Source organism: Trichosurus vulpecula, chromosome 5 (assembly GCF_011100635.1).
Source record: "Trichosurus vulpecula isolate mTriVul1 chromosome 5, mTriVul1.pri, whole genome shotgun sequence".
NCBI classification, from domain to species: domain Eukaryota; kingdom Metazoa; phylum Chordata; class Mammalia; order Diprotodontia; family Phalangeridae; genus Trichosurus; species Trichosurus vulpecula.
This window is the reverse complement of record NC_050577.1, coordinates 148,349,463-148,368,034: the sequence shown is the minus strand read 5'-3', so window position 1 is coordinate 148,368,034 and position 18,572 is coordinate 148,349,463. Positions and strand designations below refer to the sequence as shown.

The window sequence follows — 18,572 nt, the reverse complement described above, 5'->3', positions numbered from 1 at the left end:
TCTGTAAAATGAGCTGGAGAAGGAAATGGCAAACCACTCCAGTATCTCTGCCAAGAAAACCCCAAATGCGGTCAGAACAGTCAGACACAACTGAAACGACCCAACAAGAACAACAGAAGTCTTGACTCCAAGCCCGGTACTTTATTCATCACTCCACCTAGCTGCCAGAATTTGAACTCAGTTCTTCTTCCACTGCACCATGATTTTAAACATCATTCTGGTTTCCTCCCAGTCCATGGTGTGCTCAGGTGGCAGGCATGAAAAATGCTAACTTCATTATCATCACCAGTGAGAACAGATCACTATAGAAACACCGGCAGACTTGTTTTATTTCTTTCCATTTGAGCTATAAATGCTCTTGGGATGATTTGGCTCAGCAGGGTCTCATACCAAGCCCTCTGTAGGCTTGTTTTCCCTTCTCTTTCATTGTTTTTGAAGCAATACTGCTCATAACCTTCCATCTTTCTCTGCTATAATATTGCGCACATGTGCTTGTACTCTAAACTGTTTCCAGTGGCTGTTATGTTTCTCTGTTTAGCAAAGAAATCGTATTTGCTGACTGAAGCTGTCTCAGATTTCTCCATGGTAACTATTTCCCACTGGTGACAACAGATGGAGACAGGGAACTCCCAAGAGAGGCTACTATCTCCACCAATGCAGATCAGTACCTCCCCCGTAAATCACAGACTTAGCAAATCATGCCAGTGCACTGAGAGGTTAAGTGATTTGTCCAGGGTCACACAGAAGTGGGACTTGAACCTGGGTCTTCCTGGCCTTGATGCCAGCTCTCTGCTGCCTCTTGGTTAAAAATTGCTAAGAAGTAGTGATAGGGTTAATATCTTACAGGTCAGACTAAAACAGCTCTCTTCAAGCACAGTCTCTTCTCCAGTGCAGTCTTTCTTCTAATTTGCCACTGATCTTCACCTTCGCTCTAACCATTTAAGACTAAAACTCGTCTCTGGGATACAAAGATAAAATCAATTTTGTTTTCTGTGTTCACCATGTCCATGAGCTTCTGATTCTCTTCCTAAAGCAAATAGACATGTCAGGAAGGCATGAATGAGGCAGCTTCTGAATTACCTATAGACCCTTAGTCTTTAATTTCTTGATCCTAAACCGTATCTTCTTGTAAAATTTTCACTTTTTTACTTTGTACCCTATCAGCACACTGAAGTTACCAGGTACAAAGGTGTATATTGACTGAGTTTACAGAACTTTGTTAAATCCTTCACAAAATTTCTCCATTTTCATCTTCTGCAACAGCTCTTGTGACAAACCCAAAGAATCCAGCTTCTGGGCTAAGAATTCACTATTCCAGAAAAACTGCTGGGAAAACTGGAAAATGGGAGGGCAGAAACTGGACACAGACCAATATCTTACACCATATACCAAAATATTAAATCAAAATAGGTTCATGATTTAGAAATAAAGGCTGATACTACAAGCAATTTGGGAAAGCATGGAATAGTTTACCTATCAGATCTATGGGAAAAGGAAGAATTCATGGCCCAACAAGAGATAGAGAGCATTACAAAATACAAAATGGATAATTTTGATTATGTTAAACTGATAAGTTTTTGTATAAACAAAGCCAATGCAACAAAGATTAGGAGGGAAGCAGAAAATTGGGAGAAAATCTTTACAACCAGTGTACTGAGCCAAATTGATAGGAATAAAAGCCATTCCTCAATTGAGAAATGGTCAAAGGATATGAACAGGCAGTTTTCAGAGGAAGAAATTAAATATACCTATAGGCATATGAAAAAATGCTCTAAATCACTATTGATTAGAGAAATGCAAATGAAACAACTCTTACATACCACATCTCTCCTGTCAGATTGGCTAACATGGCAAAACAGGAAAATGATAAATACTGGAACAGTTACATTGTTGGTAGAGTTGTGAACAGATCCAGACATTTTGGAGAGCAACTTGGAACTATGCTCAAAGGGCTATAAAAATGTGCATACCTTTTGATTCAGCAATACCACTCCCAGGGAGTGGGATAAAGAACATTTTGTTGTTGTTCAGTCATGTCTGACCCTTCATGACCCCATTTGGGTTTTCTTGGCAGAGATACTGGAGAAGTTTGCCATTTCCTTCTCCAGCTCATTTTACAGATGAGGAAACTGAGGCAAACAGGACTAAGTGACTTGCCCAGGGTCACAAAGCTAGCAAGTGTCTGAAGCCAGATTTGAACTCAGGAAGATGAATCCTCCTAACTTCAGGCCTGGCACCCTATCCACTGTACCACCTACCTGCCCCAAAGAACATTCAAGGAATCTAAAAGGAAATAAGTCCAAAGGGTCAAAAATTTTTGTTTTGTTTTCAATCAGAGAAAGTCCTTGAAATTTCAAGGTGAACATAAAGTGACTAACACTCAAATAAACATTCAAAAATAGCTAGCATTTATACAGGACTCTAAGGTTGCAAATCATTTTACAAATATTATCTCATTATATCTTCACAATGACCCTGGATTGAAGGGTGTGGTAGGAACACAAGGATTTATTAAAAGCCTATTATGTTCCAGGGACTACGTCTTTACAAATACCATCTCACTTGATCCTCACGACAACCTTGGGAGATGGTGCTATAATTATCCCCATTTTACAGATGAGGGAGCTGGACAGAAAAAGGTTAAGGAACTTTCCCAGTTAGTGCGTGAGGCCACATTTGAACTCAGGTCTTCCCTACTTCAAGGCCCAAGCTCTATCCACTGTACCGCTGAAGGCCAAAACATATTCATAAAGAGAAACTGCCAGAAATTCCAATGATGTTTCATTTCAAAGTGATTATACTAATGATTTACAAATAACATGATTTATGTTAGCTATATTAAGGTCAATGGAGCCTTAATCACATTCTACTCCAAAAAGATAATGCAAAAACATTGGTAAAAATTTTCATGTTTTTTTCTGTTATTTACCTCAAGAGCTACACTAGTTTCTTTATTCTTAAAAAGCTGAAGTTCTTCCAAACGTTGCTTATTTTCTTCTGTCAGAACTGTAAATATATCATCAGAAGGATCCTTTAAAATGACCAAAAAAAAAAAAAACCAAAGAAGATACATTAAAAAAAAATACACCAACAATCACTTACAAATAGAATTCCAAACAGGAAAATAATGTGATCTTATTAAAATCAGTAACTTTGTTAAAGAATTCTATAGCTACCTCATCATCCACGGGCACGGATAAGTTATCCAAATAGCTTATACGGCCATCTTTCCCTATTTCATGAACAATGAAGTCGGAGTATCTAATAAAAAGAAAATACATAAATAAGCATTAATTTTTTCATTAAATTTCAAGATCACACTTGCAAGCTGTTAAGAATGTAAATAAAAGCCTTGAACAAGCTAACACTGTTCATTTTTTCCCCACCTTCACTATTAAGCTACAAGGAATCATCATGATGGTAATGGTGTTTGTTTGTTTGTTTTTAATGAATGATGACTTGTGTATCCTATGAGCCTGGCACTATACTTAATAGAGAGGTTTTGTGGACTTTTACAAAAACAACAGTTCCTGATTTTTTCCTGGCCTATGCAAGTAAGAATCAGCATTAAATAAAAGGTGAAATAGAGTAAAATTGTATGAATTTAAGTCACTCTTTTAAAAAAAAAATCACAATAATTTCAACACGAAGCAGTGTAGCTAGAGGGTAATGATGGCTACAGGCTACTGGCTCTGGGATTCTGGGCAAGTCACAACCTTTCAGTGCCATAGGCAACACTCTTAAAGCTCTAAAATTACATATTCATTACTGAGCTGAATTCATGGAAGGAATTTTCACACCAAGAATTCTCTAAGAGCAATGACATAAAAGATCCCAATCAGAAAAGCAAAAGAAAAAAAAATTCCTAGAGGCTGAAATTTGCCTTAGTAAAATGAAAACATGGGACAAGAAGAGCTAAAGAAATTCAGTTATAAAATTCCAGAAGAAAACTTTAACCTATTTAATAAAATAAATTATTTTGGAATTTGGAATAAATTATTTTGGAAATTATCAGCATTATTTGCATAGTAATTACAAATTAGGTAGTTTACAACAGGACTTCTACTTGACAGCACAATCCAGAGCAGGTAAAGGAGCCACCAAGCAATCAACCAAAAAGCACATACTAAGCACTATGTGCCAAGAATTATGCTAAGAGCTGGGCATACAAAGAAGGAACTCAAGGCGCTTACATACTATCATGAATATATAGGTACATACAGAAACAAGAGGATATAAGAGCTGAGGGCACAAGCAGCTGGAGGAGTGGGGTTTGAGTGGGGGTGAGGGGATGCTGGTACCTGAGCTAAGTCATGAAAGCTAGGGATTCTAAGAGGCAAAAGTGAGGTAATTTGGTCTAGGAATGACAGCCAAAACAAAGGCCTGGGTTACCATTTCAATTGTTGAGTGCTACATAGGAGGAACAGTAAGAAATTCAGTTTGATTGGACCACACGGTATGTGAAGGGAGATAATGTATGATAAGAATGGAAAGATAATTTGGGCCCAGGTCAGTGGAAGTTTAAATGTACCAGAGGAGTTTACAACTAATCCTAGCAGTAACAAAGCCAATGGAATTTACTGAGGAATGAGAACCTAAATTAGGGTGGTGGTTACATGGGTGGAGAGGTGGGGATATGTGAGGCAGAAGTGTCAAGATTTGATCAAGGGTAGATATATGGGTTAAGGAAGAGGGAACAACCAAGGATGCCACTGAGGTTGCAGACCTAGGTGACTGGAAGGGTAATGGTGCCCATGACAGAAATAAGGAAGTTAGAAAGATGGGGTAGATTTGGTGGAAAAGATAATGCATTTTGTTTTGGACATTTTGAGGTTGAGATGCCTGCCAGGTATCCAGATCAAAATATCCAACAGATGTACAGACAATAGCTGGTCATATGTGGTTGGAACTCAGGAGGGAAACTAGGGTTGAATATATAGAAATGCGAGATCCTAATTAAATCCAACTAACAAATACCATTTCCCTAAGTAATATTCTGCAGTACAGACTGGCCTACCTCTCTCTTTACCTCATCCTAAAAAAGGTCAAGCATTTCAATGTTAAGACTATCACATTAACTAGAAACAGAGTGTATGAATTTACTGGCTGTGCTTTCAGGACCTCAGAAATGAACTTCAGCTCCGCACACAGCCTTGCCAAATCAACTATGTACAAAATGAAAATACCTCTCCTTCAAGATTCCTGAGAAGCCTTGATGAGAACTGACAAACTTTGTGATGCCAACATCAACCTCAGTGAGTCCATGCTTCATCATATCGGCAAAGCTCTCTCCATCCTCCTCCTCCTCCTCTTCCTCTTCCAAAAGTCCATCTTCCTCCTCCTCTTCTTCTTCAATCTGGGCCTCAACATTGTTTCTACCTTCTCTGGTAGTTGTGGTTTCTGTCTGTCTGGTCAGGGTCTCCTTGCTCAGGACACAATTATTGTCTAGAGTCTCTTGATTTTTGGCTAAACAGCATTCTGAGAGCTTTTGTCTTTTAGCTTCATCAGCTTGGGCCAGATCATCATTTTCGTCAATGGAAAGAGAACGTTTCATAGATACTCCAGTCACTTCCACCGTCTCCATTTTTAAGGTCCCAAGACAGCATCTAAGGTAATCTTTGGAGAATGGGGAAAAAAGAGAGTAAAGAACATAAACATTTTAAGAAGTACGCATCTACTAGGTGCCAGGCATCAAGACAGGTGCTTCAGTTACAATAACAACAAAGCAGTCCCTGTCCTCAAGAAGGGAAAATGCACATAGAAAATTAAATGCAAAATTTAGAGAAAAGTGGCACTTGAATTGAATTCTGAATAAAGCTAGGTTATTGTCTCCCTTGAGAAATAAGGAAGGAATTCATCCCAGGCATGGCGGAAAGTCTGTGCAAGGGTATGTTGATGGGAGATGGAATACTGTGTATGGAGTACAGCAAGCAGGCTGGTTTGTGAAAAAGTAACTTTCAATAGGCCTGGAAAAGTAGGCTTGCACCAGGCTGTGAAAGACTTTAAATAGTTTGTAATCTGTCCTAGAAGCAACAGGGAACCAGTGAAGAGTGACATAGTCAGACCTGTGCTTTAGGAAGTCATTTTGGTAGGTGTTGGAGGATGGACTACAGTGGAGAGAGTCCAGAGGCAGGGAGCCCGCTTAGGAGGCTTTTTCACTAGCCCAGGTGACAGGTGATGAGGGCCTGTGTGAATGAAAAGAAAGGGACGTACGTGAGAGATGTTCTCTCAGCTGAGGTTGTGGTTGGTCTTACCCAGCTGCTTTTCTCTTCCTTTCTTTTTTGTGCTTGGTAAAAGGGAACATACAGCTTTTCTGGAGAGAGAGAAGGGAAGGGTTTTTAAAAAGGTATTGTTTTCATCTGTTCAAAGAGATAGTCCACTTGGCACAAATTTTCATTAGTGTTAGAGTCTGAATGATTGTAGCCAAATAAATTGTACAATTTGCTTATGGCCCACACACCCGGAAGCTAAGAATGTGTTCCTTTATTAGAACCTGACAGCCAACTCTTCATTTCCTACCAGCTGCTCTGTTTGGAAACATCATACCCCAAGTACAGGGTAGCCTCTAGTGGCCTTCCCACATCCACCCAATTTTCAGCTTCCCTTAGGGTAATGTCTTCCCCCATTAGATTTCTAAGCACACTGCTTGGCACCTAGTAGGTACTTAATAAATGACCATGGAAAGAGCACTTTTGAGTTAGAGGACCTGAAATCAAATCCTGCTTCTGTCTCTTGCTGCCTGGGTAACCTAGGGGATATGATTTCCCTCTCTGGACTCAGTTTAACCATCTGTAAAAAGAATGAGTGGGACTAGATGGCTTCTGAGGTTCTTCGGTAGTTCTAAATCTACAATCAGTGATACACCCTCCCCCCAGGGATCATAAGTGAATTTTTAAGTGGCCCTAGCTAATCTACTGCTTGTTCACTGAAAACAACATTAAAATAAAATCACTAGTATTTATTTAAGTATTGTACTCATATCTCCATAAAGTGTTCCTCCTCTGACTTGTCACATTGTGGCGGTGACCTCAGGTTCTTGAAGGTCAGTAACCTGTACGTGGAGCATAAACTCTCTCAGACTGAGGAAAGCTTTGCAAGTATAGTTTTGGAAAGAGACTCTGTTTTCTAAGGTCAACCCTAGGTCCAGTGAGACTTATCATCAGTCAGTCACCTGACAAATTCTTTGGCCATGGAAACCAAAACCAAAACAAAATACAAAATGGCCCACAGTAGTCAAGTGGCAAAGAAGTGGGGGAAAGATGCTAGGCATCATTTCGTTTTCATACCATCTATAAACATTAACTTAGCTTCTTCTTAAAAGTTTTAAAAAAAGTTTTGTTTTTTTTTAACTTAGCTTCTTGTACTCTATAAATGTGACATTCTGGTTCAACATCACATCCCTCTTAATGTTATAAGAAAAGAAAGACTAAAGAAAGTTGGAGGGACGGCTCACAGGTTTTCCTTGAAGAAGCAAATAAAAAAGTTGCCTTTATCATGTATTCAAAGGCAATAAGAAACAACTCATGAGACACGGTCACTTCAAACTTCGATGTTCAGGTAAACTTCTGCCAAGAAAAGACCACCACAAAGAAAACTGTAGCTTGTATGCCAATTATCTGTTGCTGAGAATAAGGAGGTAGAGAAATTCCACAAAGAACTCAATGAGACCTTCTGAATGAAATCAACATATACTTCATTACTTGGTCAATGTGATACAAAGGTGGGCATGATAGGTGAAAATATATGCTGAGAGCATAGTTCAGCAGTAAGAAACAAAACAAGAGGCTGAAGACTTCTAGACCCACATCTGAGAGTCAGCTTGTTATGTGGGGAGCTGGCCTTGGAGTCAGGAATATGCAGGCTGCAGTCTCACCTCTGACACATATTTGCTGTGTGACCCTGAGCAAGTAACTTAACTTCTCAGTGCCCCGAGGGTCCTGCAAAGAAGTGTCAAAGGTAGGGTCTGAAACTGAGATCTCAAAGAATTTCAAATCCAATGTACTGCTTTCTAAGTCTAAGTGGCTGAGCAAGTATAGAGCAGCTAGAGGAAGCTGCCTTATTGGGACTTCCCTATAAGAATAAAATCACAGGTCCAGTGCCCCTTAACCTAGGATCATAGAATTATAGCTTTAGAGTGGAAAGGAACCACAGAAACCATCTCATGACAAACTGTGGTATAGGAATGTAATGGAATACTATTGTGCTATAAACAATAATGAGCAGGTGGACTTCAGAAAAACCTGGAAAGACTTATACGAACTGATACTGACTGAGGGGAGCAGAACCAGAATATTGTACACAGTAACAGCAACATTGTGCGATGACTAATTTTGACTAACTTCTCAATCTAGGACAATTCCAAAAGAATCATAATGGAAAATGCTACACACAGAGAAAGAACTGTGGAGCCTGAATGCAGATCAAAGCATACTATTTTTTTTTCTCTTTTTTCCTTTCTCGTGGTTTTCCCCTGTTGTTCTGTTTCTTCTTTCACAACATGACTAATGTTGAAATACGTTTAATATGACTGCAAATGTATAGCCTATATCAGGCTGCGTGCCATCTTGGGGAGAGGAGAGGGAGGGAGAAAACAATTTGGAACTCAAAATCTTATAAAAGTAAATGTTGAAAAAACTATCTTTACATGTAATTAGAAAAAAATACAATGCTATTAAGTGGGGAAACAAAGAAACCACCTCATGCAACCTTCTCATTTTACAGGAAAAGAAGAGACCCAAAGAGATTAATTGACTGGGGTCACACAAATAGAAAGCGTTGGAGTGAAACTTGAACCCATGTCCTCTGGAATCTATATAAGTATGCATATTTTCTTAAAGAAGAGTCAAGAGGCACTGACACATGATGAGAACCAAATAACACCATAAGAAGTGAAAGTGATACTTAATATTCAGAAAATGACTGTTTACTGATGTCAGTCATTTCCAAATCATCTTGTGTTCAGCCAGACCACCAACTTGTAAGAAGAAAGGTTAGAATCAATATCAAAACAGAAGAATAAAAATGAGATAACATGCATGCGATCCAGGCAACTTCAACTAGACTTAATCTAAAATGCCCCAAAGAACAATGACATAAACTATTTCCTAAGGAAATTTACTTACATAAATTGATTGCCACAATAAGGAAACCAAAAGAGCCTAGAAACGACTTCAGTCAACAAAGATGTGATCTCCTTGCTAGATGAAGAGAGAAGGCAGACAAGAGTAATGATGGTTTTAGAATATAAACTCATTTGTAAGATTTTACAGAGGACAGAATGTAAGCTCCTTGAGGAGCAAGGGTTATTTATTTCACTTTTGTCTCTATATTCCCAGCATTTAGCATAGTGCCTGGTACACAGTATGGAATTAAAAATCCTTGCTGACTGACAGGATAATGTAAGATTATGAGCACTATGGCCTTCAAAACATCTAAAAGCAGCAGAGGGAAAAAACAAGGTTATAGAAAGCTTGGCGTGAGACCCATCTGGGTAAGTGCATTTGAATGGATGAAACTGAAAGGAAGACAACAAATGGATGGGAAAAGGACAGAGATTCTATTCTAACAAACTGCACCATCACTGACAACTACAGTATGATTTTTGGGACAAAAATCCCTGCATGTGACAAGCAGGAGGACATTGAGAAATCATAGGCTCATACATTCAGAACTAGAAGCATCCTTAGGCGTCACCTCATCCAACCACCTCATTTACAGGTATGATTTTATCAATGAAAGTGACTTTTAAGAGGCACCACTATCTACTTTGCTGGACCAGGGGACTTTTCTAGCTGATTTTCAGGTGAAACCTTTCATATATGTCCTTTCCCCTATTAGAATGGGAGGTCCCAGAGGGCAGTGACTGTATTATTTTCTATTTGTGTCTCCACAGCTTAGAACAGACCTTTGCATATAGCAAGCTTAAGAAATTCTTTATTCATTTATTCACATGATAATGAGGATGAGGATAATGACAGAGAAAAGAAGAGGAACAGAGAGGTGAAGAAACTTGACCAAGGTCACAGGTGAAATAGCTCAGGTTCTCTGACTCCAAATCCAGAACTGGCCAGTGATCCTAACCTATGTCTTGCCACTGGAGAGAGTGAGGCTGATGACTCTGCATAGTTCTGCTTCACTTAAATCTAATTCACTTGCAAGTCAAGACATCATCCTCCTGAGATCTCTTAGTCCCTCTTGGAGAATGAAGGGTAAACACCAACATGCATTTGGATGGACAGCCCATATTATCAGGATGTGTATTTTGAGCAGATACTCCTGATGGACAATGGACTGGGCCAAAAAATGACTAAAAGGAAAACCACTTGATTACCTCAAAAAAATTATGCAATGCTTTTTAATGACCCTAACCTTCTTCCTGAAACACTCATCTTTTTAACATCAATATTCATCTGGTGATGCTCCGTCGCCCTCAGTAATTAAATATCACATTCTCCCAAGAACTAAAGTTGCAGGGTACCCAAAGGACTAAAGGGCGACACATGGTGTTTATGAATATGCTGTAACATGTTACCAACAAAGAATGTGCAGGGAGAAGCAAAAAGAAATAAGACGCATATTATATATGTACATAAATACACATATTCATATATATGTGTATATACAGGAGAATGGAAAAGGACAAATGCACTACCTAGAGAGGGAGAATGAGTAATAAACTAGTGAACACATGTGCTCTTTACTGCTATCCACGTATATGTGAAGAGATCTAGTGGAAGGTCAACCAAAAGTTATAGGGGATTTATAGGAGGGTATGGACAAGCCAAAGATGAATAGCAATCTGCACAAGGAGGGAATACCCACAGCTCCATCAAAATACAGCCTCCGTTCATGCAGAAGATATATGATTGGTCATGAAGCAAAAGGAGGGGTAACATGGACACACTCCAAGTGTCACCTGGGGACTCAGTACGGTAAAGTGCCTCAACTTCCAACATACTGGGTGATCACCCTTTGCAAGATATGGAAAAAAAAATCACACAAGATGAGAAGGCATAGGAGGCAGCTTAGCACAGCCATAGATCAGATTCCCAGATGCATTCTCATATGCTTCAGGTCTGAGTCCAATTAGAAGACAAAACCATATAATTCTATCACCAACACTAGTAACGCATTATCCATGTATTCCTCCTGCACAGTAATAAAAAGCAAATCAGACTATATCTATTTTTTTCTTTCTTTTTTTAATGGGGAGGAAGTGGGATTAAATTATTGATTAAAAAAATTAATTTCTCAAAAAAAAGTAAATTACACACATTTCATAGAATCATAGAATCTTAAAGAGTTGGAAGGAACCTTAGAAAGCATCTTGTCCAACTCCTATCTAAAGTAGGTATCCTCTCTATAGAATTATTGACAAGAGGCCAGTCAGCCTTCTCTAATCACCTTTTTTTGTTGTTCAGTCCTGTCTGACTCTTTATTCCATCTGGGGTTTCCTGGACACAGACCCTGGAGTGGTTTGCCATTTCCTTCTCCAGCTCATTTTACACAGGAGGCAACTGAGGCAAACAGGGTTAAGTGACTCCCCCAGGGTCACAGAGCTAGTAAGGGTCTGAGGCTGGATCTGAATTTAGGAAGATGAGTCTTTCTTTCTATCTATCTATCTAGCGTTCTATCCACTGTGCCCCCTAGCTGCCCTTAAACACCTTTAGTGAACAAGCATTCACTGCTATGTTTGAAACCTCTAGTCTAGAGGGAAAAGCACATTCCACTTTTACATAGCTTTTAACAGTTAAAAAGTTCTTCCTTATTTTAAGCATTTTACCTGACACTCGCAGAAAAAAGGAAAGCTTGGAAAATGAAGCCCTTTAAGGAATACTTAGGGAAATAAAGTCCTAAAAATCCTGCTTATTTATTGACTGCCTGACTTAAGGCCTCAATGTAAACATTCAGGAGTGGGTGCTCCAGGCAACAGACTGGATTCAAATGACTGCTCGACTCCTTTTCAAAGGAGAGTGGCTTTGGAAGACCGTACTAATAGCTAGCACTTATACAGAGCCAAATCACTTTACAAATACCTCATTTTATCCCCACCAAGACTCCGGAGGGGGGTGTTATTATCGCCCCCATTTTAGTCATAAGGAAAAGCAGACAGGTTAAGGGACCAGTGCAGGTCACATCTGAACACGGGCCTTCCGGACTCCAGGACCAGCGTGCGTCCGCCGGATCGAACCAGCGATTCCCACTAGAGGGACACAATCCGTTTTCATGTCTGATCAATGCTTTTTCCTTCGAGTTCAAAAACCCTTCAGTGATCCACCCCCGTGCCCACAGACGGAGCAGCAACGTTCCCCCATCGCAATTCCTTCCTCGTCCACACACTATTTCAGCAAACGATAATAGCAGGATTTCGCCAGGAGACGCCGGCAGGCTCCCGCTAGGCACATGGAAAGGGGAAGGAGTGGCGAAGGAAAGGGACAAGCTGTCAAGCAGGAGAGAAGCGGGGAAGTGCAGGGGAGGCGGGGGCGCACGCACTCACTGTGCCCGGCCCGGAGAAGCCGCGGAGAGTGCGGACCCCGAGGCCGGGAAGAGAGCGTGGACGAGGAGGAGGGGGCGGGGTGGACGAAGAGCGGGGGCGCTGAGGGTGACTCAGGCCACGCGCCCGCAGACATACTGGCTAATGGCCGCAAACAGGCCGAGGAGTCCCGGTTAGAGCCGGAGGCGCGCGTCGTGCTTACTCACCAGTGGGTGCGAGCCGGGGGCTCTGGGCTCGGGTGCTGCGGCCCGACGGTAGGTTCGCGGAGGGAGGCTCGGGAAGCGCGCCGTGAGAGGCCCAAGCCCTTCCTGGGACCCCGGAGAGGCGGAGGAGGCGCCGCCCAAGGCCGGGAGGGGCGGCGAAGGAGGACCGCAGGAGCCGGCGGCCGAGACCGTGGAACATAGACTAGCGGCCCCGCCGCCCACGCCTGCCCTCCAGATGGACACCTAGCCCGCAGCCGCCGGAGCTCGCACACGTGCAGCAGCGCAAGCGACGCGCCGAGGAGGCGGACCCTGCGCCGGGCACGGCCCCTCCGGGGCCCTCCCCGGCAGGGGGCGGCAGGAGCTGGGCGCCACCTGCACGCGCCCGGGTGGCTTCGGGCCTCGAGCACACGTTGGGAAAGCCCGGACGCACAGAGGCCAGCCCCGAGCCTCCCGCGACCCGGACCACCCGAGACCTTAAACTTGTGCGGGCGTGGTTGGAAGGCCTCCCCTCCCCCACCCAAATAAACCAACCAACAAAACCAAGCCTGAGAGCATCTGTAAATGCTTCCAAGCAAACCTCAAAGCACCGGGTTAAAGCTAACTCTTCTTTATTACAACCATAATTATTTTACCACTTTCGGCTTTGTGATGCATCTGCATTACCTAGGTTTACAGATAACTCCTACTTCACTGGGGGTCTCCGGTAACGAAGACAAAATAGTACATTACGACTAATCATACAGTGACCTCCTTACCGGGTAATGGGAATTTAGCCAGAGATAAGTGGCAGGGACCGCCTGACTCAGGGGCGTCCCGGTGGAATGAAAAAAAGTCGGATAATTTCTAAGGGGCTGCTTCGAGTAGATTCGGCGAGGCTGGACTTGGGATTCAATCCCCAGGCTTGGGCGCCAGCGGCATGATCTCGGCGGTGCTAGTGGTTTAAGCTCTATGGACCTCCAGAGAAGTTCCCCAGGATTTATTAACCTACTTGGGGGCATTTACGAAGTGTGAATTATGAGGCATTCGTCTTACCTCCTCCACACCACGCTGGAATTATTCAAACTTATTCAATAACTAAAAAAAATAATAATACAGTAATGGGGATTTTGTTTAAATTGAAAGGGAAAAGGGGGTAGATAAGAATGTAGATATGAAAAGAAAAATGTTTTAATATTAAAAATTACTTATTTTTCCACATTTCCACCCTTCTTAACAGAGAAAACAGCCATACTAAGTAGGGCTTCTGTAAGAAGCACATTTGTGGCAAATCTAGACTCAGTACTCAGCACTGAATAGTGTGGAGAGAGACATTTTTAAAAACATGAATTCCCTCATCGTCCCATGTTTTTCAAGAAACACACATTTTCTCAAAGCCACCACGTGGTCAGATTTTTAATTCAATTCTGCAAACTGACTATTGACTGACTGCAAATATGTGCATAGAATGTTAGGCCCAGGTCTAATTATTGTACTCATTCATTTCAAAACCAAACAAGGATTTATGACCCTTAACTTTCTGGTCTGTTGCATTACTTGCAGGGATTCTTCAGTTGATTAATACCTAAATTTTTTACACTTGAAAGAGGAAAGGACAACTCATTAAAATTAAAAGTAGTTTTTGTTTCTAATACTACAGGGGGAGGAGAATGTCACAGCTTCAATTTTCTTAAAATTAAAACATATAGAGGATCATCACACTTTTCCTGGGGCTATTGTTGATTCATAGTTAATGTCACAGTGAGATAGATTACAGTATGTTTGGAGCCAAAAGGACCCGGATTCAAGTTCTGGCTATATGTTACTTAACCTGTGTGACCTCAGGCAAGTCATTATTTAACCTTCCTGGCCTCAGTTTTCTAATTTAAAATAAGGGAGCTGGACTATATATACTATCTCTTTGGTCCTTTAAAACTCTAAATCTATGAAAACTGGGGGGAATGGGGCAAAAAGCAACTGCAAAATATAGTCAGGGCACCCTTTGACCCAGCACTTCTAGGTCTGTATCCCAAAGAGATCATACAAATGGGAAAAAGACCCACATGTACAAAAATATTTATAGCAGCTCTTTTTGTGGTGGCCAAGAATTGGAAATTGAGGAGATACCCATCAATTGAGGAATGGCTGAACAAGTATGAATGTAATGGAATATTACTGTGCTATAAGAAATAATGAGCAGACAGACTTCAGAAAAACCTGGAAAGACATGAACTGATGCTGAGTGAAGTAAGCAGAACCAGGAGAACATTGTACACAGTAACAGCCTCATTGTGTGATGACTAACTTTGATAGACTTATCTCTTCTTAGCAATGCAAGGATCTAAGACAACTCCAAAGGACCCATGATGGAAAATGCTGTCCACATCCAGAAAAAGAACTATGGAGCCTCAATACAGATCAAAGCATATTATTTGCTCTCTTTTTTTCTTTTTTTGTTTGTTTCTTCTTTCTCATAGTTTCTCCCATTGATTCTAATACTTCTTTACAACATGACTAATGTGAAAATAGGTTTAATATGAATGTATATATAGTGTTTAGATAAAATTGCATTCAATCTTGGGGTGGGGAAAGGGAGAGATGGGGAGAAAATTTGGAACTCAAAATCTTATGGAAATGAATATTGAAAACTAAAAATTAATTAATTAATTAAAAGGAAAAGAAAAAATATAGTCAAGGCAGCAGTTCAGTAGTAACTACAAATTTCAATATTAATTTGCCCTGAAAAACACATCTTTCCCTGGCAAAACAGTCAATAGACCAACTGTTTGTTTTAAGAGAGGTTCACACATACTTCTTCCCAATGGTCAAGACTATGAAACGAAAAAATAAGGGGGCAGCTAGGTGGAACAGTGAGTAGAGAGCACTGGCCCTGGAGTCAGGAGAACCTGAGTTCAAATCAAGCCTCAGATACTTGACACACTTACTAGCTGTGTGACCTTGGGCAAGTCACTTAACCCCAACTGCCCTGCCTTCCCCCCTCCAAAAAAAAAAAAAAAAGACCAGTGCTGGGGTGATGGTTTGAAAGAGCAGGTAGGGAAAGAGTGATTAGAAGACCCAAATTCTATTTAAGAGGAGGAGGAGAGAAGAGCATAGGTTCAAACTGGCATACCTGTGGACTGCTAGATAGCCCTCATCTCTTCCTTCATTCCCATTACCTTCTTCATTAAGCCATCTGACAACCTCCTCCATTCATCATCTTATTTTCACTCTTTACTCCCAGAGTACTTGCAATGTACTCTGGTACATCATGCATCCATTCTGTCGTTTCACTCTGATTTAGCTTTAATCCAAGGGAAGAAGCTTGATAATCTAATTCCCAACTTACTGCTGGTAGCTAGAAATTTCACCCTGGCCAAAGGAAGAATGAGGAATGAAGCTAGGCAGGCAGGCAGGCAGGCAGGCAGGCACTCATTGGAGAATAGCTTTCCACAAAAGCAGTTGGCAACTAGAGAATAATACATCTACAGAAAAGGTCACCTAATCTAATCCCCTAATTTTACATATCAGGAAACAGAGAACCAGGGATATTTCCCAAGGTTAGACAAATAGTAATTGTCAGAGGTGAGATTGATCTTCTCTTGTATTACTTCTGGAGATTTAATTAAATGATTCATCATGGTTTGGGCGTCCTAAAATTTTGTCATTGACATGGACCACAAGACACATTGATGGCATACATTCTTGCATCAACACACTGATTAAAAAATATATGAAAAGTTCATTCATGATGAAGCAATATAGTAATTAGTTTGATTTAAAGTCTGCAGCAAATGGTGCAAAAAAATTATGCATAATGACCTACATGTGAACCAGGAAACCAATTTTCCATTCATGTTTTAAATTTTCCTGGATATTATTAAAATGCATTCTTCAAGGCTCCTTCCTCTGACTTCATCCCCATGTGCAGACTCCTGCCACCTATGAAGATTTCAACCCTCTCTAGACCTTAGTAGTTTCATGAGTTTATAGTCAATTTTCCCCTGGTGATTATCTCTAAATCTGATAAAATAGTCCTTTAATGCAAGAGACGCAGTCTATCACTGAGACCATTTATTAAAATCCAAGTAATTTACAACATTACCAGTTTGCATCTTTAAATGGAGAAGGAAAAAATATGTTTTCATGCCTCTTTGCTTTATTTTTTAAGTATTATACTACCAAAATTATAGTTGTTTTTAATATTAATGTTGTTGTGTCAGTGACTGAGATCTGATTAATGGTAGATGAAGATGGGGGGGGGAGGAAATTAAGTAAGATTTTAAATTCACATTTTAGAAAACAAATAAATCCCAGCACCCAAATAAACTCCTGCTCATTCGTCCCCTTCCTTGCATTCATTTTTTTTTTAAAAACAAAACAGTTAAAAGTAAGATCCTAACTAAAAAGTCATAAAAAAACCCTTTTTCTACCCCTTATTTGATAACAGGGGTTCCAAATGTTAATAACCTCAGATGATGTTTCTATCATTGCAAAGAAGCTGAACTCTTCTGTGACCTCTATTCCTAGTTAATCTTGAGCCTATCTTCCTTGCTGGAGAGTATCTAAGAGAATCACCATAGGCAAAATGAGAAAGCAGAAAATTTGGGAATGATGGCATAAGAAATTGTGTTTGCCTTAGGACCATCAAAGTCTCACATATAATACTTTCCTTCAGAAAAGCGTGGGAGGAGCTGTGAATACTTCAATTGTCATAATCATGGATTGAAGGAGGTGGAGGTAGTCATGGATTTTTCATTGGATAAATAAGGAAACTGAGGCACAGAGCTATCTACAGAGGCCTGGTTCAGTGTAAAGATCAATGGATTTAAGAGTGAGAGGACCTGGGTTCAAATTCGGGCCTTGTCAGTCATGTAACCTGGTCTGTAAAATAAGTTGGGAACCCTTCCAGCTCTAAATCTGTGATATTAGTAGATTGCTAAGAAGTGATGTGAGTTTGTTGTGACTAACAGCCCACATTTTTGGTCCCCATAACCCTAATAAAGGCCAGGAAACTTGCCTCCTTTTTGAGCAAAGTTAAAGGGCATTGAACAAAAATATGGACTTGTTATCCTAAATGCCATGCCAGTGGGGTGCATATTTTTGCCATTAGTGCAAAATTTAGAAGGTAACACTATTGGCATTTTCCTTTTTTTAAAACCATATTTCAACCTCACAAAACTCTAATGGTGTGATAGCACTCTTGGAGACTACTGTTTAACTCTACAAAGTGAAACACAGAGGATTTTAGGTGCATCAAGCAGTATCCTTTGCTACAACAGGTTTTCTCAACCACCATCTGCAAGATTTGTGATCCATTTTAATAATAACAGCTAACATTTTACATAGCACCTTAAGAACTGCAAAGCGCTTTCCATATGTCACCTCACTGGATCCCCACCACAACCCTGTGAGGTAGGTGCTATTATTATCTACATTTTACAGACGAGGAAACTGAGGATGAGAGAGGTGAAATGGCTTGCCAGTGAAGTTTGAATTCAGGTCAGCCTGACTCTAGGTCCAGTGCTCTCTATCCACTATGTCACTTCTATTTGACTTCATGTAATGGGCAGCTTTATGATTAGTAAATATAAATGTTATATATAATGTTATATAAACGTTGGTTATTATTATTGTTTACTGCTGCTGCTGCTACTACTACTACTACTTTTCAGAGACATCTCTACTCCAAATGTTCATTTATTCTGGGCCTGTGGTAGGGCCTTCCAAGTTCCCATTGGTCTGATCAGCCACAGTACACACTGTTGACTTCCACACAGTGATGTCATTTTCATCTTATTCAAGCATCAAGGGCAACAACCAACCAACTACTGCTAGTACTATTACAACCACTATTACCCAGGTTCCTAGTAAGCTCTTAGAGCATCAGGACCATGATCAGT

The 18,572-nt window shown here is 40.6% G+C and overlaps 1 protein-coding gene across 3 annotated transcripts in view; it reads right to left on the bottom strand.

Annotated features, from left to right (window-relative positions):
* The window catches only part of PUS7 (pseudouridine synthase 7), a 50,683-nt gene extending 37,743 nt beyond the window's left edge, over positions 1–12,940 (bottom strand). Inside the window, exons 1-6 of one of the 3 annotated variants that reach the window (XM_036762154.1) lie at positions 12,700–12,731; positions 9,123–9,197; positions 6,255–6,313; positions 5,187–5,616; positions 3,177–3,261; positions 2,930–3,031 (exon numbers count right to left, since the gene is read on the bottom strand). In XM_036762154.1, the coding sequence (XP_036618049.1) occupies positions 2,930–3,031; positions 3,177–3,261; positions 5,187–5,584 (585 nt within the window). In that variant the 5' untranslated portion in view covers positions 5,585–5,616; positions 6,255–6,313; positions 9,123–9,197; positions 12,700–12,731. Of the gene's footprint in view, positions 1–2,929; positions 3,032–3,176; positions 3,262–5,186; positions 5,617–6,213; positions 6,314–9,122; positions 9,198–12,699 lie in introns of those variants that run through there. The other 2 variants (XM_036762152.1, XM_036762153.1) reach the window with 2 other exon arrangements.
* Between the last annotated feature and the right edge of the window lie 5,632 nt (positions 12,941–18,572).